This window comes from Pleurodeles waltl, chromosome 12 (assembly GCF_031143425.1).
Source record: "Pleurodeles waltl isolate 20211129_DDA chromosome 12, aPleWal1.hap1.20221129, whole genome shotgun sequence".
NCBI lineage: Eukaryota > Metazoa > Chordata > Amphibia > Caudata > Salamandridae > Pleurodeles > Pleurodeles waltl.
This window is the reverse complement of record NC_090451.1, coordinates 349,637,233-349,660,581: the sequence shown is the minus strand read 5'-3', so window position 1 is coordinate 349,660,581 and position 23,349 is coordinate 349,637,233. Positions and strand designations below refer to the sequence as shown.

The following is a 23,349-nucleotide window of genomic DNA, read 5'->3' as shown; positions in this document are numbered from 1 at the left end:
AGGGATAGTGCAGAATGGTCGCACTGCAATTTCTTATTCACTAAAATCATAAGCCCACGCATAGGTCTACCAAAGCCTCCAGAGGTAGGTTGAGCTGCGACAAAATAAGTTGTGAACCCCTCAACATATATTATCTCTTCCGCCCAGGTTTCCTGAAAAAGACATAAATCTTGCTTAGAGATAAGGTTGACCCATCCGGGATCTCCCATCTTTTTCTTTAATCCAGCCACATTCCAAGACATAATGTTAAGTTCAGAGAGCACAAATGTGCACCTAGCTCTCAGGGGTACGATGGAATTCAGAGCCCTTGGTCGTTTGCTTCTGTGAGCCGTAGCAACTGTAATGGGGATCACTGAGGGAGAAACATCATTTAGTCAGTCTAGATCAGATAACCGGGGGGAACGGATCTTGGTCAAAGCTAGTCGATTACTATTGAGTAGACCCTGGACCCCTCCCTCAAGGACATTAGATGGTCTATCAATCCTTCGTGTCTCCCCCTCCCCCCCCCCGGAGAATACATGCAGAGGCCAATTCCAATGTCTCTGCCAGATTTTAGAAAACTAGTCTGTGAATTGAAAGCCATAAGATTATCAACCATGGAGGTATTGAAAAAAAGAATTGAAATGTAATCAAAGTCTGAGTCTGGTTGAACATGTCTACGTACCTCCCGAATATCAGAACGGATGACAGACAGACATTTCCTCTGTATGCAAATCCAATAAATAACTTTATTAGTGAGAGATTCATGAGACTCTCTCTGACCAACAGACAACCTAGGGACCCCTGTCATGTAGATGTATGCATCCTTTCTACTCTGATCATGTCTCCCCTTTGGATCAGTCACCTGAATTAAATTAGATTGACCTTGACGTAAGACTCTGGGTGGACTTACGGGCGCCTGTACACCCTTCCCGTCCTTGACTTCCTTGGGCAAGGGATTTGTGCAGGGAAGACACTGGTCATTATTTTTTAAGGCAGGATTAAGCATACGGCCGGTATCAGTGGGGTTGTTGACGGGTAGAGATAGACAACTCCCCTTTTTATTCATTGCCATGTTCGTGGACTTTGCCCCCAACTTTAGGCATTTGGGGTAAGAGGTTAAGTTATCCCCAGTGTCTAATGTTGCTAGCGCGTTGGACCCTCCGGTCAGCTCAGGGATGTGGGCATTCGTACTGGGCAATTTACAATTACAAATTACCTTCTGATCAGATAGTCCAGAAATTTTACCCAAAATAACCATTACCAAGGATTTTAAATCATCCAGCTTCTGGGAAACAGTTTCCAGTTCAAGTGACCTCTTACGTTGGATCTGCCAGTCCAATTCTTCTGTACCAGGTTCCGCTGGAATTAAAGGTGGAGAGCAACCTGGGCTCTCACTAGAAGTAGAACTAGAAGTAGATAGGAGTTGAAATCTGTTTGAACAGGGGATATCACTAGAAACTACAGACTTGGAGCCTAAATGCAGAGAGTCCCTGGATTGGGTACATTCTACAACTTCAGCATTCGAAGTATGCCTCATTGGTGGTGAAAGAATTACAGCCTTAGATATGGGAGGCAAATGGAGGTCCGATTCCACAGACAAATGAGGTGTCCGCAGTTTTTCATTAAATAGATCCGGAATCTTCCTAAGGGTCGAAGTGGCAGGAATGGGGGGAGCGGTGATAGATGGGCTCCTCAATATTGCCTCTACTTCCTCAAACAAGGAGTAATTAGCTTGAAATTGATTCCCAATGGGCTTAGGAGGATCGTCTGCTTTCCTGCTAGCTCTCTTCTTGTGTTTTTTGGCACCAGAATATGGCGCAGGGACATCATCTGCCTTCCGCTTCCCCATTTTTGTCTGCGTGGTATCCGAGCCAAAAACAGGGGCCCCCAAACAAACAAAAAAAAAAAAAGAAAATTAAGAGGGATGCCCCGGCCCGGCCTCAGTCGGTCGCTGACGGGCGAAGGACCGCGCGCGTCCCACGCACTTTGTAGGGCCCACGAGTGTCCCCAGGTGTAGGGAAAGCACAGGGGTGCCTGGGACTTGGAGTCCCACCAGCCACTGTCAGGCAGCGGCAGCAGCGGTGCGCTTTGTAGCGCCCGCGAGTGTCCCCAGGTGTAGGAAAAGCACAGGGGTGCCTGGGACTTGGAGTCCCACCAGGCACTGTCAGGCAGCGGCGTTGCGCGGTGCACTTTGTTGCGCCCGCGAGTGTCCCCTGGTGTAGGGAAAGCACAGGGGTGCCTGGGACTTGGAGTCCCACCAGGCACTATCAGGCAGCGGCGTTACGTGTGCGCGTTGTAGCGCCCGCGAGTGTCTTGGATTCCCACCAGGCACTATCAGGCCGAGCACTCGTCTAGTGCTGCCAATCGCCATCTTGCCGGCCGCGCCCCCCCATCTTCTGAAATCCGGCTTCTTATTTGTCTCCCTTCGGTGTCGTCGTCGTTGGTCTGAGTCCGTGATGGGTGCAGTGAACCGCCGGACTACGTGTACCAGAATGCACTTGTGATAGCTCAGCTGGTTGCTGTCTGAAAGGTCCTGGTGCTAGGCGTCTGCTGGGCACTGGTACCACCTCAGGCCACGGATGCTGGTGACAGCGCCAGGGTCGCTGGCCTCCTCGCTTCCCAGTCCCAGGAGGGGGTTCTAGGACAACCCTGCGGTAGAAGCTGAAACGGGAATCCCGGGAGCCGGAGGAAACAGCTTGGACGCCGCCTCCCGAGGGGAGATCTAGCGGCTGAGCTGCGAGCGCGGGGAGGCGGGAGGCATTCACTCATTAACCCGGGTCACAGCCGCGCTGGAAGCACTCAGTGCAGCTCCGCGCCCCACTCTCCTCCCCTGCGTGAGGTGAGCTTCTTTCTTTCTTTTCCCAGTGCCGTTAGGTGGTTGCCTACTTCTCTTTCTCTTCCACTAAGTTTCCAGTCTTGCGCTTATAATTCCTGAATGGCTCACATGGAGTTAGGTCTCAGTTACTTCAATAGTTCATCTACTACTTTTTGTGACATGTGAACCCACAACCAACCACCCGGCCCACTTCTGCCAGATATGTCTTTCTGGGTGTGCCAGACTGTCAAGTGAAGATTTGAAAATTGACCTTAACAACATTGTTTTGTCATCTGCACGTGGAATTGTTGTATGGTTGCAGAAAGCACATTGTGTTGCAGATATTTAATTAATCTAACACTTAGTATTGTTGAAAAGACAGATGCAAAATGAAAGATGAACAATTGTTAGTTCTTTTTAGATGAAAGTACCCTTTTTCAGGAAGAAAATCGCTCTGTACATCCATTCTCTTAGTATAAGCTCCTGGTTTTCAAGAAACAGCGCCTTGCGTGCAATATTTTTGCACTGTCAACCTTCGACTAATTTTGGGCGGCCAATGGTTATTGGTCTTGATCGAAAATTGTGATAGGGGATGCAGCTTGTTTGGTCATGATTGTGCAGATTTCCTTCTGTCTCAATTTGTTTGTCTTAATGTAGCTTCGGGGGTACATGTGTGACAATCTCATAAATCCAGTTCATACGTTGGACCGAACATAGATATGTTTTGATCAGGAGACCCTGAATCATCAGCAGTGCTGCTGCCCTGTAAGCATAAGAATGTTCCTGTTGCCCAAGAATCTCACTTTATCATCCAGATAGATGATCGATTCACCAGTTTATGCCATTGCTATTAGGTAGGAGTGTCTGACCAAGCTGTGCTGGGTCCTAAGCCTTGTCCCTTCTCGTTGGCCCCTCAAATGCTCATCCATAGCTGGAAGGAGATTGGTGGGCTTTAAATCCCACCCCTTCTCCCTGCCCCACCTACCTCCAGTGCAGGCTGGTGCTGATGTGATCAACACCCTGCCCCCTCTCCAGAACCCAACGTGACTAGGCTATCCCCCTCATCTCCTACTGTGAAACGTTTTTCAAGGTTGCCAGGTCTGCTTTGTGGAAGCGCTTTGTTTGTCCAGGTACACTGAATTACATGCTCTTTTAAGTCTCTGTGTCTTCCAGCTTCACATAGACATTGGAACCGGAGTGATGGACAGAATAATCTTCTTCTTCTTCATCTTGATGGGGTGGAGAACTCGCATGGTTAACCCTCACATAATACTCTGAATGTTAGTCAGAAGACTTGGAAACCGCTTCTATAGTAGACACAGTGGCCTATTCAAACTTTCCTGTTAGCAGTAGCATCCACTAAGGATCAACATCGCTCTAACTCCAGAAATATCTGACAAAAATGGATGGATTGTTTTTAGGTACATGATGCATTGTATTTGAGGAAAACTGAGAAGATGGATAGCAAGTACTAAGAATTGCTGCTACTTTTTCCTCATACTCAGAATACTTATTATGCATTTTGTGCTAAAGAGTGCTTTCCTAATCCCCCAACAAGATGGCAGCTGCAATACCTTTCAGAGAAGCTGCAACTATTAGTATATTGGTATTGTGGTCTCATCTGGGTTCTTGCGGTCCCTTAAAGGGAAGAAGAAATGTTTTTTTGGAATGCATGTTTGAGTTTGGATAGCCCTAGTTAGAAGTGGGGGTCCTGATAAAAAGGGAATGAACTAAGTGTATTCCTATTTATGCAGTTTTTTAGGTTTGGAGTTCAACCCAAATTGCAATTAGACAAACTATAATACCCCTTGACGATTTTCAAGGTATAATGTAGTGACAGTATTGCAGTGCTCTTTCTTGACCCGTTGCAACTTTTGAATAGGGATAATAGGGATAGTATGCAGTTTTAACAAGCAGTAAAACAACAATTGCTCAGCAGGCTGACTGGGGCTATCTCTTAGCTACCTATAAGTACCTCAGGGAGGTATGTCTCAAATTCAGTTACTCGCAAGGTACTTCAGTATTTTCACTGGTCACCCTGACAACTCCGTAGATCTTCCCTACTCCTGTCTGTTTCATGTTGGAGGTGCGGATCATTGGAGGGAGTCAATGTTCATCTTCTTGGGACTTCCCGCTCTATTGGCCTATTGGTCTTCCATCACAACTACCATCAGACAGATGGTACTCCTCACAGAGGTGTTGAAAGCACAAACAACTCTCCTTCATGACTTTGCTGAATGCCCAGTTATCACAAACCGACGTCCAGGTGGCTAGCCGTGTCACTGGCCTCCACTAAGGTCTTCATCCTGAGACTTTGGAGATCGCCCCCATGAACAACACTTGATGAGTAGCTACGAGAACTGTATAAGGTGGCTGCTTTTGAAAGGATTATCACCAGGATCACCGTTCACTATGACACATTTCTGGACACATGGGGAGACTTTCTCCTAGACTCATGACTCATACTCTTACCACCACCGGGCCCTCCCTTCTCTACTTGCCGCTTCCTCTCATTCACTGGACCACTCATAGACCTATGCCTAGCTCCCCTAACTTTTCAGTCTCCTGTATCTCTCTGTAATTCAATCCATCAACCACCAGGCACGTTCCTATGATTCATGGTCTTCCCATCCACTGCAGCCTGCCCCTTTTTTTGATGACCCACAGACAAACCACTTTCAATGCATAACTCCCCTTCCCTCTGCCCACCGACCCCCCCCCCCCCCAGTCTGTACTTCGTAGGATATGCCCCCCCACCCCACAACCCACTTTCCCACTCTGGTTATACAAGAGCAAGGTCTTTATCACCTCCTCACCCGGATGCTGGCGAACCACCCCAATGACTGTAAATGTCTTTCCTGCTGGACTTCTCCCACAACCCGGATTGTGTTATGATTGTGATTGTGTTATGATGTTCTGTTATGACTTTCTGCCAATTTGTACTTCTGATCATGCTCTTTGAGCTTTCAACTTGTATCAACCTTGTTTCCTTCAACAAAGAAAAGTCAAAAATACAAACCAGCAACTGCATGGCACTCCATTCCAACCTGAAGAACTCAGAATGGGAAGGTAAAACCACAGAGAAACATCTATTTATGATAAGAGTTTTACCTTGGTCTGTTTTGCCCCCGGAGGTTTTATGGGCTGCACAAAATGAGGCACTCTGTATGAACAGCTATGTAGTTTGTTAATGAACAGGAAATCAAGACATTTGGTTTTCATTTCCGAGGGAACGTTTTATATGCTGCTTAACGTTGATTGGTTGAGGGGAAACAACAGTACCAAGTATAGCCTGTAACGGGTAGATTCACTAATCTTTTTCTCTATGTAAGGTTAATTTACTCTGAGAAAAGTCCACATTTACTCATACAGTTTTCAAAGCAAGAAACATTGAAGTGGATTTGAATAACATGTGGGTAAGTATGGGAAGTTGGAGTGATTCAAGGAGCAGAATAACCATATTCAAAGTGGGGTGTAAGAGGAATCGTCAAGGTCATCTAATGCAAACTTTCAGAACTTTAGCAAGTAAGTAGACTTTAGGAGCATCAACAAAACTTTGTAAATAGTTGTAATCAAATTTAAGGTAGTGTAGGTCAGGGGAAAAGGTGAGATAAAGTAAAACAAGTAATTTCAAATTCCCAGGTTGTGTGGCGGAAAAGGTGGACTTGTATGGAGGGGTGTGGAATTTAATAAAATATCTATTTGTCCGTGGGACAGTTTGCTTCTTAAACCTACCTATTCTTTGGTGCCATGTAGTGTGACAACAAATTATGGCAGCAATCTCATTACGTAAGGGCTCTGATAATAGCCTCTCTGAATATGCCAGTACTACTACTATAATAGGGCTTGAATACTTGCAATTTCAGTCCCTTCAATAGGAATTTTCTTATTTTGCCACCTTTCTGCAGATCTACATACTGGGGCTGGAGGAAGCAGTAAGCAATAGTTCTAGGACTGGAGTGCCTTTGAGTCTGCAAACCTACTAACTTGCATGTTTTAAGGATTTTTACCAGTTCTTCTCTAATCTTTTCTCATAATGAGAAAGGTTTGAAATGTACTCCTGACAATTGCAGAAGTAGAAGTTCTTCCAGAGTTGGGAAACAAGTGGTTGGAGGAAAAGTTAACTTGTAAACTCTCAATAGATTTTCACATGACCAAATCTTCACATGCATATTTACTCATGTTAAAATACAGTTCACAAATATTTTATGGCGTATGATTTCCAGGTCTACATCTGTAAGCTCTTGTGAATTCATGAAAGCCACTAATTCAGTGACGTATACAACGGGTGCTCTTTTGTGACTTTCTTTAAGAATCGGGTCCCTAAGTAGGTCTGGTGTTAACAAAGACATTTAGTTTTTAATAAACTTCTACTATTACTATGAGTGATCACATTCTGCTCTTCCACAAAGAGCATATTGGCACTCAAAGTAGTTTTGTTTAGTGCCAGGAACTACTGTGGCAATCAGTGTTGTAATGAAACTGGAGGGGACCCCCCTGCACAGAACATGGAGGGCCCCCCTCAAGACTCACTCAGGGCAGGTGCTGTGCTGAGAGGCCCCTGGAAGGGCCACCCAAGTGGCAGGGACTGCAGGCCTTTGTTACATCACTAGTGGCAATGTGTGCTTTTTTAGACCAAAAAAAAGTTTTGCTTTTTGCTAGTGTTTGTTACAATGTTGAGGGCCTGGCAGCTCCCACACCAATAAAGTGTTACAAAAGCCATGTCAAAAAAAGACACGCATTGACGAAATCAAAAGACTCACAACAAATGTCTGATTTGTTGGCTTTGCCAGTACTTGTTTATTTTCATGCTTCCCATAATCTTATTGAATATGGTTGCATTCATTTTCCATTAGAAATATTTTTGGGAAATACTAGCATGCATCAAAACATTTTACTAAATGACGCTTTAAAGAAATAGCACCTAAAATTTCATAGTAGCGAAACGTTTTTTAGGGGCAAGCAAAAAGCTCTCTATCTGATGTTGTAATCTCTCTTTGTGCTTCAAACCACACTCATGTCATGTCAGTCTCTTTCATTGGTTTGTGGGCTTGCCTTTTAAAATCTGCTTGCTTTCATTAGTGAAAGGCATGCATATGTGATGCCTTTTCCGGTGTTTAGCCCTCCTCAAGCGCACCGACCAAGTACTGAAAATTATACAAGGCTCCATGTTTTCCGACCGGTTTCTGGACTACTTTTTCTCTCTTTTCTCAGCACAGAAGTCGAGCACTTTGCATGACATCAGTCCTGTTACATAGGTAATTGCACTTTTGCCGGTTATGTAGATAATTGCACTGTTGCTGGTTACATGGATAATTGCACTTTTGCCGATAGGTTTGACTGCAAGTGGTGGCTGTCAGCTCGCTTATGTGAAACTTTTACTTTTCGGTTTATATGGCAAGAAAAGTCCAGTTAGTTATGTGAAACTGCTTTACTTTTCATTTTCAATTTATGTGGCAAGAAAAGTCCGGTTAGGAGTTTACAATGCTAAGTGCTCTAGCTTGAGCAAAAGCGAGACCCATTGCATTGCAAATGCTTGGTTTCCTACTTGCATTTTATTCTGAGCATTTTATTTTGAAAGCAAATAATCATCACTCTTGCTTACATGCTTCTGCAAACATTTGCATCTAATCAGAGAGCATTCTGGGAGCATTATACTTAGCCTCATTTTGTTAAACTTTTCAAACTTGTGTACACTTTCTTTTTGTCTTTACTGGAACCACTGTCAGTAGTGCAGTGTGACCTTAAAACTTTTATTTACAGCACTCACCCTGATAATAAATGCTTTTTTATTAATAAACCATAAATAAAAGTTCCAACAGCATTAACATATGGACACATATTACCTCAACTGAAAACAGTTCCCTTCTCTGTAAACTGGCAGCCAAAGGGTTTGTTCTGCAGGGGATTGGGCCTACTTGTCCCAAGGACAAAATAAACATGAAAACTTGTTTCCCTTGACCCCAAACAATATGTCCCAGGTGTCCGGCTATTGGAATTCCACATCCCTGCTGTCTGGAAACTTTTGGACTAATGCACGCTAAGTGGGAATTCCACAAGGTCAACAGTGGCCATATCCTCAGCTCTTCTTGTAGAGGATGCTCACCATATTTTGAGATCTGTGACAAGCAGATAGGGATCTCTGTGATTTTCAGCGGCGAGGCTGCTGCAACTAAACCCACTGAAGCTCTGAGGAGCAAGCGGCATGTTTGAAGTGATTGTTACGTAAAACATTATTTAGTTTAATAACTTCCAAAGCATGAGTATGTAGTCACTACTCCTAGCTGTAACAGACAACCCACACAATGTAGTGGGAGTTCTCAGTCTTTTATTTTAATATGTTCCTTGCCCCTGGTTTCCCTGACCACATGGTAAGTCCCCAGTCCTTGGGCCGAGAGGTTCCCTCTAGGCCTCTTTATCTCAGCTGTCATTTGAGAGGATAAGGGAGGAAGGCATATAGTGGCCCTCCAAAATAATGTATAGGAGTTGTATTGCTGGTGGATAGTACACTACACTAAGCTCCTTTTCCTTTACTGTCAGCACTTGTGACAGTCGCAGTGCCACTGTTAATTCCTATACCATCCTGAGTTACCTAGCACCTGTGCCTCATACTTTGGTGAATGCAACACCTGCACTGTGATTCAGTGAATCACAATACTTGGTGCCTTCAATTGACCATCCTAAATACGGCAAACATTCTGACGTACTTTGACAGATTGCCCTACTGTTCTGTGGTCTAGGGGCAGAGAGTCAAAACTTGCAGCACAAACCTTTTTGCTTTGTTCGGATCCTAGGGCAGGTGAGCCCCTAGTTTAGCAGACTGGCTGTTTGCTGTTGTCTGTCAAATTTAAATGAGGTGCATTGACTTCATGGAAGAAGAGCAGAATGAAGCAGACACAAATGCAAACCCTTTACATTCCTAACCAAATGCAGTTTCAGAACTTAAATTACACATTAGTCTTGTTACAGAAAGCGACAGAAAGCTACTTCTTTGGGGGTTCTAAAAATGTCATAGTAATTTATGCAGTGTGCAAGCTATGTATGCATTGATGAGTGACACGGTGCCATAGAAATGTTTGTAAATTAGGCAAAAGTGGTAATTACAGTGACATAAAATTGAATTTCTTAGAACAAATAAATGCACCACTGATGAAAGCTTCTTTTTTCCTTTTTATGTTTACAGCACATTGGATAACAAATGGAAATATCGAAAGTGTAGCTGTATCAGGAGGTGAGAACCCTTTCATGGCGATTTGTTTTGCTCATTTTTTTCATTTATATAGAGTGTATTCATTCCTCCATTATAAGTTTCATTTTTTAATACTTTCCATAAAATGTAAGCGTATATTTTGCAATTGGCATAATCCAAATTATTACAAAACTATGAAATCTAAAACAACTACATTATGACCACAATTCACAAGGACAATTCGGTATGTGAAGTAGGGCTCCTGTACTACTGCTTCACATATTATAAATGCCTTTGTTCATTGGTCCCAAACATAGAGAATGGGAATGATCAGGGAATGTTCCTAAACACTTATTACAAATATAAAGGACTTTGCCATCTTTACACTATTTTTTACTTGGGAGTTTGACGGTTCAGTGCTCCTGGGACACGTCTCCCTTAAATGTCTGTGAATTGGTTCCTATGTATGAAGGGTGAAAAGTTACCAAAAACTTTGTTTTTGGTTCTAGAGAAAATGAAAATAAAACTGAAATTTTGTAGGAATGCTTTCAAAGTAAAATGCGGTTAAAGCTGAAAATCTGAATTTTTATTTTTTTATTTTAAAAAGGTATACTAGGATTACTTTCCACATCTGTTACTTGGGCAACTTTGAAGGATCCATGCATATATGTGTCATTCATTTCTGAAGTATTTAATTCAGGTGAGGGAATGTGTTTTATCATAGTGAGCCAGTCCCCCTCACCGCTACCAGCCCACATTTTACAATGGAAAGGAAGATCTCTATAACCACCAGAGCTTGAGCCAAGAAGAAGCTAATTCCTACCAAATGAATGCTCTCACATGAATTTACTGGTGATTTAGCCCATTGAGTAGTGCATTATTAGTTTGAATGTTGAATGTGAACTAACCCATCTTATAAAATAAATAAATGTCTAGCACTATTAGCCTGAATAGACAGACTAACCCATGCTTAAGGTACTTTTGTCTTTGTGACTAAAAGCCCACTCTGAAATGATTGCTGTTAGAAATTGGGTTACTGGTTGACTGGGGTATGGGCCCTTTTCAAGCAGCAACCGCAACTCTAGTCAGGATGTCAGGCAAACCCTAAGGTAACCAGTGATCACCCTCTGGTAGCTTGGCACAGAGCAGCCAGGCTTAACTTTGAGGCAGTGTATAAAGTATTTGTGTCGTATATCAAATAGTAAAACAGTGAAAACGCCACACAAAAAGATTCCATACCTGGTTAGAAAAATGGAGTAAAATTTAATAAATTAAACCAGACAAAAATGACAAAAATCCCAGTAAGTAAAACCAGAGTTTGCAATTTTTTAAAGAATAAATTGCACCATAGCACATAAGGGCATAACGTGCTAAATTTGGCTGCCTGGTCACCTTGGACCTGGTGAAAGTCAAAAGTTCAAGCTGACTTAGATGGAGCACGGGTTGGATACAGTCCCAGATTAGTTCCGCTGAAGTTTTACCTTCTCAAGATTTGTGCCAAGAGTCTCATTTGCAGGACATAAGTTCGCTGGAAGTAAGGAGACTGTCACTGGCAGTGGTCTATGGGGCTTGAGGAGCAGGTTGGGTGTTGCGGACGGGCTAGAGACTCCTGGTCACGAGTGGCGATACTTGCTTGTAAAGAGATGAACATGTGGCTGTTTCACTGGATTTCTGTCTCCTGGAGTATACAAGCCTTTTTGCTTTTTCAAAGAGCCCAAAATCTTGAGTTAAAGAGCTGAAAAACCTCTTCCAAGGGCCTGGGACCTGAGAGGCACCCCTTGGTGGTCAGGAGCATGTTGAAGGTTGGGCCCAGGAGCTGCGGGGAGCCTTTTATGTCCCTTAGGCGGAGACCAGGAGGCCAACAGACTAGCTCTTTGAGTCACTCTGAGATCCTGGGTTCAAGATGGGTTCCAGGTCCAGTTCTTCTTCCCCCAAGCAGGAAAGCGCAAGGCAGTAGGTCAGCAGAGCAAGGCATCACCCTTTTTAGAGTTGCCGTCCAGCAAAGTGACAGTCCTTTCAGCATCACAGCTGTCCTTCTTCCTGGCAGAGTATCCACTGGTCCAGAAGTGTACTGAAGTGGAGGTGTCTGAAGTACAGTATTTATACCCAGTTGTGCCTTTGAAGTGGGGTAGACTTCAGAAGTGCACATAGACCCAGCCCTTACTGCCCTGGCTCCGGACTCACTGCATGGGGCTATGTATCCCTTTGTGTGTGGACAGGACACAGCCTATTCAGGTGTAAGTGAGGCTGTGCCCAGCCCCTCCCTCCGTTCCTCCCACGATTCCCCATCAAGTCACACCTAAGTTCCCATTGAGTGTGGCTGTCTAGGGGGAATTATACAAAGTCCAGGAGTCACCCACGGCAGACAAGTGATCAGAGGCAGGCAGTAGGCACCAAATAACTAAAGTAGGAAAATGCCAACTTTTTAATGTGGCGTTTGCAGAATTGCAATTTAAAATTCAACTTCACCATAAGTTGTGATTTTAAATTGCGATTCCAGAGACACCAATCTCAAAATGTATCTGTTCCAGATTGTGAATTACACTTATAAAATGTAATAAGGTAATCCCAATGTTATCCTTTGGGAGATATAGGACTTGCTGTAGTGAAAAATGAATTTAGGAGTTTTCACTACCAAGGCATGTAAAATGTACAACTACATGTCCCATCTTTTAAAGAACACTGCACCCTGCCCTTAGGGCTGCCTAGGGCCTACCTTAGGGGTGATATATATGTATTATAAAGGCATATTTAGGCCTGGCAAAGGGTTTACTTTGCCAGGTCGCAATGGCAGTTCAAACTGCACACACAGACTCTGCTGTGGCAGCCCTGGGACCTGCTTAGAGGGGTATTGAAGTGGGTGGCACAATCAGTGCTGCAGGCCCACTAGTATCATTTAATGTACAGGTGTAGGAAAGTACCATCTTGCCTGGCATGTTACCCCCATATTTCACTGTATATATGTTGTTTTAGTCTATGTATCACTGGGACCCTGTCAGGCAGGGCCCCAGTGCTCATAAGTATGTGCCCTGTATGTGTTCCCTGTGTGATGCCTAACTGTCTCACTGAGGCTCTGCTAACCAGAACCTCAGTGGTTATGCTCTCTCTGCTTTCCAAATTTGTCACTAACAGGCTAGTGACAAAATTTACCAATTCACATTGGCATACTGGTACACCCATATAATTCCCTAGTATATGGTACTGAGGTACCGAGGGTATTGGGGTTCCAGGAGATCCCTATGGGCTGAAGCATTTCTTTTGCCACCCATAGGGAGCTCTGACAATTCTTACACAGGCCTGCCAGTGCAGCCTGAGTGAAATATAGTCCACGTTATTTCACAGCCATTTACCACTGCACTTAAGTAACTTATAAGTCACCTATATGTCTAACCTTCACCTGGTGAAGGTTGGGTGCAAAGTTACTTAGTGTGTGGGCACCCTGGCACTAGCCAAGGTGCCCCCACATCGTTCAGGGCAAATTCCCCGGACTTTGTGAGTGTGGGGACACCATTACACGCGTGCACTATACATAGGTCACTACCTATGTACAGCGTCACAATGGTAACTCCGAACATGGCCATGTAACATGTCTAAGATCATGGAATTGTCACCCCAATGCTATTCTGGCATTGGGGGGACAATTCCATGATCCCCCGGGTCTCTATCACAGAACCCGGGTACTGCCAAACTGCCTTTCCGGGGTCTCCACTGCAGCTGCTGCTACTGCCAACCCCTCAGACAGGTTTCTGCCCTCCTGGGGTCCAGGCAGCCCTGGCCCAGGAAGGCAGAACAAAGGACTTCCTCTGAGAGAGGGTGTAACACCCTCTCCCTTTGGAAATAGGTGTGAGGGCTGGGGAGGAGTAACCTCCCCCAGCCTCTGGAAATGCTTTGATGGGCGCAGATGGTGCCCATCTCTGCATAAGCCAGTCTACACCGGTTTAGGGATCCCCCAGCCCTGCTCTGGCGCGAAACTGGACAAAGGAAAGGGGAGTGACCACTCCCCTGACCTGCACCTCCCAGGGGAGGTGCCCAGAGCTCCTCCAGTGTGTCCCAGACCTCTGCCATCTTGGAAACAGAGGTGTCTGTGGTACAGTGGACTGCTCTGAGTGGCCAGTGCCAGCAGGTGACGTTAGAGGCCCCTTCTGATAGGCTCTTACCTCTCTTGGTAGCCAATCCTCCTTCCTAGGTAGCCAAACCTCCTTTTCTGGCTATTTAGGGTCTCTGCTTTCGGGATCTCACCAGATAACGAATGCAAGAGCTCATCAGAGTTCCTCTCAATCTCCCTCTTCACCTTCTGCCAAAGGATCGACCGCTGACTGCTCAGGACGCCTGCAAAACCGCAACAAAGTAGCAAGACGACTACTAGCAAGCTTGTATCGCTTCATCCTGCCGGCTTTCTCGACTGTTTCCAGGTGGTGAATGCTCTGGGGGTAGCCTGCCTCCTCTCTGCACCAGGAGCTCTGAAGAAATCTCCTGTGGGTCAACGGAATCTTCCCCCTGCAACTGCAGGCACCAAAAGACTGCATCACTGGTCCTCTGGGTCCCCTCTCAGCACGACGAGCGTGGTCCCTGGAACTCAGCAACTCTGTCCAAGTGACTCCCACAGTCCAGTGACTCTTCAGTGCAAGTTTGGTGGAGGTAAGCCCTTGCCTCCCCACGCTAGACTGCATTGCTGGGTACCGCGTGATTTGCAGCTGCTCCGGCTCCTGTGCACTATTCCAGGATTTCCTTCGTGCACAGCCAAGCCTGGGTCCCCGACACTCCAACCTGCAGTGCACAACCTTCTGAGTTGTCCTCCGGCATCGTGGCACTCCCTTTTGTGACTTCGCATGGACTCCGGTTCACTCTTCTTCCAAGTGCCTGTTCAGGTACTTCTGCAGGTGCTGCCTGCTTCTGTGAGGGCTCCCTGAGTTTCTGGGCACCCCCTCTGTCTCCTCCTCCAAGTGGCGACATCCTGGTCCCTCCTGGGCCATAGCAGCACCCAGAAACCTCTGACCCGACCCTTGCAGCTAGCAAGGCTTGTTTGTGGTCTTTCTGCGTGGGAACACCTATGCAAACTTCATCGCGACGTGGGACATCCATCCTCCAAAGGAGAAGTTCCTAGATCTCTTCTTTCTTGCAGAACTCCAAGCTTCTTCCAATAGGTGGCAGCTTCCTTGCACCTTCAGCTGGTATTTCCTGGGGTCCTGCCCACTCTCTACACTGTCGCGACTATTGGACTTGGTCCCCTTGTCTTACAGGTACTCAGGTCTGGAAATCCACTGTTGTTGCATTGCTGGTGTTTGTTCTTCCTGCAGAATCCCCCTATCACGACTTCTGTGCTCCCTGGGGGTAGTAGGTACACTTTACACCTACCTTTCAAGGTCTTGGTGTGGGCTATTTTTCTAACCCTCACTGTTTTCTTACAGTCCCTGCGACCCTGTACAAGCTCACATAGGTTTGGGGTCCATTCGTGGTTTGCATTCCACTTTTGGAGTATATGGTTTGTGTTGCCCCTATACCTATGTGCTCCTATTGCAATCTACTGTAACTTTACATTGCTTGCATTACTTTTCTTGCTATTACCTGCATAATTTTGGTTTGTGTACATATATCTTGTGTATATAACTTATCCTCATACTGAGGGTACTCACTGAGATACTTTTGGCATATTGACATAAAAATAAAGTACCTTTATTTTTAGTACTTCTGTGTATTGTGTTTTCTTATGATATTGTGCATGTGACACCAGTGGTATAGTAGGAGCTTTACATGTCTCCTAGTTCAGCCTAAGCTGCTTTGCCATAGCTACCTTCTATCAGCCTAAGCTGCTAGAAACACCTCTTCTACACTAATAAGGGATAACTGGACCTGGCACAAGGTGTAAGTACCTCTGGTACCCACTACAAGCCAGGCCAGCCTCACATGTAGTGCCCTTTACTAGGGACTTACAAGTAAATGAAATATGCCAATTGAGGCGAAGCCAGTGTCGTTATGTTTCGGGAAAAGAGCGTAAACACTTTAGCACTGGTTATCAGTGATAAAGAGTGCATAAAACCAAGGCCAGCAAAACAAAGTCAGCAAAAACAGGAGGTCTGAAGTCAAAAACGTGAGGGGAAAAAACGCAAAGGATGCCAGGTTTATCAATTGCAAATAACCAAAGTATTAAAACAGTCCATGTAGTACCAGTCCTCTCATAAATGGGGCTAAGACTAACTGTGATGGAGTTTATGGCTAGGTTGGCAAAGCAATATAGTATCCTTTGCAATGCCACTGGCGATTGAAAATCAATCACATGGATTAAAGGTAACGTGTGTGGCTTTTTTCTTGTTGCAAATGGGCTAATTCACAGAGTCGGGCCATTTGCGACAAGAAAAAAGCATTTTAGTATCTGCAGACCCTATTTTGCGATTCGGTAATCTATTTACCGAATCGCAAAATAGGTTTGAAAGTCGCAATTAGGAAGGGGCATTCCCTTTCTAATTGCGAGTCGCAGTGCAATGTAGAATTGTTTTATGACCGTGAATGCGGTCACAAAACAATTGCAGCTATCACCAATTTCAATTTGGTGCTAACCCATATGCAAACGGGAAGGGGTCCCTATGAGAGGACTTCCCCTTTGTGAATGGTAGCAAAAGTATTTTTTCAGAGCAGGCAGTTGAAAAGAAAACTTTTCATTTTTGTTTTTCAACTGCATCCTGTTTTCCTTTAAGGAAAACAGGCTGCGTTTAAAAAAAAAATAACAGCTTTATTTAAAAGCAGTCACAGACCTGGTGGTCTGCTGTACCCAGCAGGCCACCATACCTGTGAGTGCAGTCATTCCCAATGGGGTCGCAAATTGCGACCTACTTCTGGAATATTAATGAGGTAGGTCATTTGCAATCCCATTGGGAATCGCAAACAGTGTGAAGTACACTGTTGTACATATGGTTTTGCGACTCGCAATTTGCGACTTGCAAATGAGTCACAAATTGTAAGTCGCAAAACTTTGGGTCGTACGTCTGGCCCTTAGTTCTTATCAATACGCTGACTGCTTTTCAGCATGATGCCATTGCTGTGCTGTCACTGCTCTTGATGGATGGAATTCTCTTATTTGGCAGCCTTCTATTTTCCTTCCTCCTTTTCTCCTTTGAGTTGTGTATCATTGTAGTTGTAGATTTGATGGTTTGTTGTTGCTGGCTGTGGTGAATGGATTGAATGAATCACTTTTTGGGTTCCACACATTACTTTAATCCACCCAGAACACTGGCCATGCAGAATGCCTTCATTTTTCCTTTCAGCAGTGCTTTCGCCCCAAAATGCCCCCTGATGGTTTTAGTTCGAATAGCAAAGTGTCTGGCACTCATCACTTAACATAGAGCTGTTGTGTTTTATTATAGAAACTGCAGGATGGTGGCTGTAGGGAGCCGCACGGGCTCTCCCTTACAATGTATCTAGAGGGGAGACGGTGGGAGGAGTTAACGTAAAAGATAAAAATGGATTGGAAATGGCTTGGCGCAGTTCCCCGGACCTCCAGACTACCAGTGTATGGTCTGTTTGTTGCGCTAACACAGTCCTGGCCACGCGTGGCCCGGGGACACAGGCCCACGCGACAGTGGCGAGTGATGCAAGCTGCTACGTCACTTCTGTCACCTGGGATGCTTCCCACTGTTGTGTCCATGACGCACATAGCCCAAAACCCTTTCACATGTAGCATTTTCAGAGCTATCCGTCCGTGAATGCACGTCCCTTGTATTGTCGCACAAAATCCTACTTGTGTTCCTATATTTACCATAGCAGGATCTAAAGTAAAAATGTACATGTGCGAATTAAATAATTATGTTTAGTGCTTTGGCAGCTTGCACGTACTCGATAAATTACGTTCTTTTTTCACAGCCTGAATGTAGCTTTAAGTGCCTGTTTGCAACATTCAGGTTATTTACCATAAAGCAACGCTCCCACGAGTCCACTATGCACCTGAAACACAGGAGCCGCTTTTGCTTAAAGGTCAAGGCATGGCAATCTTTTAATGTGGCAACCAAAAGATGATCAGGAACACTGTGAGATGGTACCCGAGGGCTTAAATTTGCCATTAAAATTAATGTAATTCCTTACATTTTCAAGCAGCATGTGTTCCGGCCTTTGCTGGTCGATCCTGCATTTTCATGACGGCAAGCATTTTCTTTTGATGTAATGTTCCCGCATGAAACATGCCCCACGAATCAGTGATGGTTCTTTTGTGTGAGATATGCTGCAGTCCAGCATGTCGGTCCTCCATAAACGTGCCAGATAAAAATAATAAATACCTTAGGATGCCTTTTACACGAGGGTTGGGGGGGCGGGAGATGTGGAGCCATTTTTTTTGCTTTTTTAGAACCATCCATCAACTGGTTTCAGTGGAAGCCTGGGGAAAAGGAGACTTTTAGTGCAGCACATACGTCTTTTTGGTTACATTCAGTCAGCTCTGTCGCTTAATGTTCCCATTACACCGTTCAGTTCCTTTTCATGACTGCTGTGTTGATGAGCGACGTGCAGCGACATTTGTTCAGAGTGAAGTGGGCCTTTTGTTGTAGCAGCCCACACTGCTTTGCTGACACATGGCTTCTGTTATATTTGATGTATTGAGAAACATTCCCTTGAGTTTGCTGCCTGTGAAGAATGCGTTAATTGTTAATTTGTGCTCTTCCAGAATGGTGGGTGAAATTGTTGCAAATGTAACCATTTCACTTCCGAGGATTTTAAATCCAGGATTTATGCTTTTCTTTCTTCCTTTCTTTCTTCCTTTCTTTCTTCCTTCCTTCCTTCCTTTCTTTCTTTCTTTCTTTTTTCTTTAAAAAAAAATATTTTTCGCAATAACTTGGGTCGAACACAGTTACCTTTTCTGTTGTTTTGTATATTTTCCCAATCTGGGATTGATGCAGCCCAAATATGCAATAATGACATATACTTTAAAACGCAAACATTTTAATAATTTATTTGCAAGAAAGTTGCCAAATGTCGTGCTCCACACTCGGGAACAGATACCCTATAGAAGGCATCCTAGTTCATGTTGCCTTTATTCTTCAGACATTTTCCAGATGCCAAAATCTGCAGGCAATTTGGACAGGAGGTCGGAGTGACAGGTTTATTAAGGAAAAACATCTACCATTACTTCCAGGTATGCATGTTTGCAAGAAAATAATGGTAATAACAGACTCACACATTTTGTTGGATCACAACAAACATTCCTTTCAGAATAACAAAAATCAAGAAATCACTTGCAAAAGGAAAGGATAATAACCAAAGGACTGAGACAGTACATTGCAAAACCCTATGGTTTGGGGTACTGTATGAAATCAATAAGTGAAAGTTGAGCCCTTGACCATTTTTAAAATGTATTACAGAAGTTAAGATTGTTTATTTTTCAAACATAGAAACACATTCAGTTAGTGGAGTTGTTGAATCCATATATACTATTCCTTGTGTCTTACACCCAATAGATTGGAATAGAGATGATCAGCACAGACAGTAAAGCTGTACAAGCGCTGATTGGTAAAGCCACGCACATACATACATAAAAAATACTCTGGCTGCCCCTCTAGCCTTCCTCTGCCCTGTTACCCCCTTCTCCTCCCACTGCTACCCCCCTCTGTCAGGTCAGTGAATGTTATATAATATAAGCCCTTCTTGTGGAGAGCTGAGTTTGTCCATTTGTGTTGCTCCAAACAATAAGCGGGTTATGTGAGTGTATACGCATGCACGCACACACACACACGTACACATGTTTCACTATCCTGTACTGACATAGTTATGGAAAGATACTGAAACTGACCTGTAGTCACTCAGTTCCTCTAAATTTCTCTAGGCCATTTGTTGGTGTGTGTGTCTAGAAGTTATGAATAAGAAAGCCCTCCGGCAGATAAAATTCTTTAGAACAGCAAAACACCTCTAAATTGATAGAAGCATGAAAGCAGACAGGGATATATATATATATATATATATATATATATATATATATATATATGGTTGTTACTGCAATAAAATACACGTTACTTGTACCTTGTGGAGTGCGGTGAAATTTCTTGGTATTATACAATTTCGAGACTGGTCTTCTCTGTCACTGGGCACCGGCAGTGGAGTGCGCCGCTCAGCAACTCTTTTACCACTTTCAATGATAACCTTGTGTTTTTTCATTTTATAAAAGTGTCCTCGTTGATAGAATTCTGTATCACTCTGTTGAGCGTGCACCTGTTTTATATTGATGCCACAAACTACATTAATAATTTGTCTGTTTTTACGTAAACATATGGGCACTCTTGCAGTGTTTGTGAGAGGAAGTATCCCTTTAGAGTAAGCAGTAATCCTACAATAATAAGTAAGATTTTAAGCCTCATCTGTGGCATGAATCAATTGAAGGAGTTTGGTCTCCAACCACTAATAACATGCAGAAAAAAAACATTTGAACTGATAAAATAAGAGAACCTTTGGGCATCCTTGGTGTTTTTGGTATTCTGTTTCACTTGATTGGTAAATTCAATTGGTGTAAGGAGACTTAGGTACTGAATTAACTATTAATACTTACGAACGAAAGAAAGGTGTGAAGTGAGTGAGGAACCAGATAACATTGCCTCTTTTGTATGTATTGTCAATAACACTTACCAAACATTTATCCAAATTTTGTTCCATGATCTTGTCATAGACAGACAGGAGAATAATGGGTATAGTACGTTTTCTTTTAAAAAATAAAAAGGGTCTAAATTGTGTTGTTTAAACATTTGTGTGGCCGTTACCTTTTTACAGGCCTCTGGCGCTAAACCTATGGTATGAGGTAAGGTAAGTTGTTATGGTTTTTAGTTATTTAAAACCATAACAATACAACAAAAACACATAAAAAGTTAAAACCAAGTAAAGTCAGATATCTCAGTTAATCTGTTTGTGTCTACATCTGTCAATTTAGTACATCGTAAAAATGCTTATACTTTACATCTTTCAAGTCAGTTCGGATCCTAATGTATAAAGTAGACTTCTGATTAAATGGGGCTCCATTCTGCCCGCTACATATACAAAAGGTTGGGCAAGATTGCTACATTAGAGATTTAGGAGGTTTTGGTGGGTAGCATCGTGGGGCATTTTGTACGCAGTTTCCTTTGGCAGGCCCGTTTTGGTATGGGCTGGCGTTACTAGCAGCAATACGTGACATCAGGGTAGGCTATGTTGTGGAATCGTATGGGTGGTGACTTAGAACAAGATTGCAAACCGCGATGTAAATGTCGGATCCTGCTAGGCCTACCATGGGCTGTTCCCAGCAGCCAGAAGTGTAAGGCTGGAGGGTGTCCCCACTAAACCTAGCATTGATGTAGCGATAGACTGCAGTCAGATAAATAAAGCGCAAAGAGCAGTCTGATTGGGCGTATGGAAACTGCTGCTGGTGACTAGAAGGATAAAGTGTGTTTGCACAGTTATATTCTTCTGTGCCTGTGATGTTAGCCCAGTTTGTGAGGTGCGTGTTGTGCAGTCAGATGGCGAGCCCAGTCTAATTTGTGCTAATCCTGACAGCCTGAGGGAACAGAGTCATAAGCTGATTAGTGACATATACAGGCAATTTCACCAGGCTTCAAGAACCCCGAAGATTCTCCTCAAATTCCTAATGTGCTTTATTGATGGTATAAAGGCCTGTCGTACATAGTCCCTGCTAGACCTAGTCAAAATGTGGTGGAAAGGCTAGGGGCTAGTTATTAAACAGCAGAGTACAGTCTCTCAGGCTGAGGGAGCTAATACGTAAACTAATTGGTAAACAAGCTCCTAATAGAATTGTTAGGCGTCAAGGGCAATTCAGTCAGATTCAAGGGAGTCACAGGTCAGTGAATAAAGTGCAGAGTGCAATCATATTGGGTTAAAGACATCTGATGATAACAGCCAGATAAATGACAAGCACTATGCAAGTTCATTGAACTTCTGAAGCAGGACTAGTTAAAAAAGTGCATTTTACAATATCGTGTGGCCTATTGGTTTCGGCTCACAGTAATCGTGGCTGTCCTGAAGCGGCCGACTTATAAACCAGTTGATAACATATCTAAAACTATTTCATTTGGCTTCAAGAGCCAGGATGATTCCCAGTCGGACCACAGAATACTGTGATAGCAATGAGCCTGCTGTGTCTAGTCCCCACTGGTCTTAGCCAGGCAATAGCAGCAGGCTGCATGCCGTGAGTACGAGTGGGATCGCATTGGGCTGTGATGTTTACATCAAGGTGAAGCAGACAGACTGCCACTTTTAACTGCCCATGGGGTTCGAGTTCAGTAACTTAAGAACGTGCCTGAGGAATTTCACACACCTAACTGAAAGCTGTACATCAGCTCCACCCATAGATGCAGTAATGGCATTGTTACATTGTGTTATGCCCAAACGTTGAAATATCGGCATGAGAGATGTTGATGGAATGACATAGAGAAGAGTTGATGACATGTACCAAGTCTTGTACTGTGGCCACGAGTTAGGGATCATCAGGGATATGCATTTAAGGCTAAGAAGGGGGCCCAACTAACCTTGGCAGAGGTCATCTCTGAAGACTTTCTTTGGAAGCTAAACCAGAAAAGCAAAGTTACCAAAAGTTATTTAACCTCTTCCTAAATATTGAAGGCCTTCTTCAGAAAGAAAGAAGCCAAGAGAATACGTAGTAGTTGTGAGGGTATAATGTGAGACAAAGAAAATGTGTAAGCCACAAGCAGGATTATTACAGTTGAGAAAAGCTCACAAGTCTGATTTTTAGAAGAGGAAAGATGAGTGGGAACAAATGCCTTTTTTGAAAGTATAAAGGCAAAATATGTTGATCTTAGGTTGGATTATACATTCATCATGTCTCCTGAAAATACCGTCTGCGCCAGTCATATTCCACCCGTCTAGTTGCAAAATGCTTTCTCTTCAAATCCACTTTGAACCACTGGATAGCATATCTTCCCTTTGAGAAACTGTAGAGAGGCTCACTTGTGCAAGCATGGTGTCCAACCCCTCCATTACAAACCATATTCACCAAATGTACTTCTGCAGCATCACTTGGTGTTGTACTCTTACACATGGTAAATACCAATAATGAGCAGAGAGTATTTACAAGGTGTGATATTAATGTATCCTTCTGTGTTGTACATCTCAGGATGGGGGTATTGCACAGTAACACCACGTTTTCTCACTTCCTGAAATCTTAAAATTGTTATTTTTTTCCCTGTAAAAATTGCATTAGTACATGTTATTAGCCCTTAAGTGTTCAAGGTACTTGGTGAAAAATTGCAGCAAAATGATTGTATTTGTGCACATTGCGCTGCTAGTTATGTTGAGAAGAATAACTCTCATGTGGAATTTAAAACATTAAAACTCAACAGAAATGTATTCACCTAAAATTTATTGGGACAGGCTTTTGCCCAGAATTCTG

At 43.8% G+C, this 23,349-nt stretch overlaps 1 protein-coding gene across 2 annotated transcripts in view; it reads left to right on the top strand.

The window, feature by feature from the left end:
* LRP3 (LDL receptor related protein 3) overlaps nucleotides 1–23,349 on the top strand; it is a 136,488-nt gene that overhangs the window by 37,924 nt on the left and 75,215 nt on the right. For both annotated transcript variants that reach the window (XM_069216533.1, XM_069216532.1), the window contains exon 2: nucleotides 9,981–10,028. In XM_069216533.1, the coding sequence (XP_069072634.1) occupies nucleotides 9,981–10,028 (48 nt within the window). The remainder of the gene's footprint in view (nucleotides 1–9,980; nucleotides 10,029–23,349) is intronic.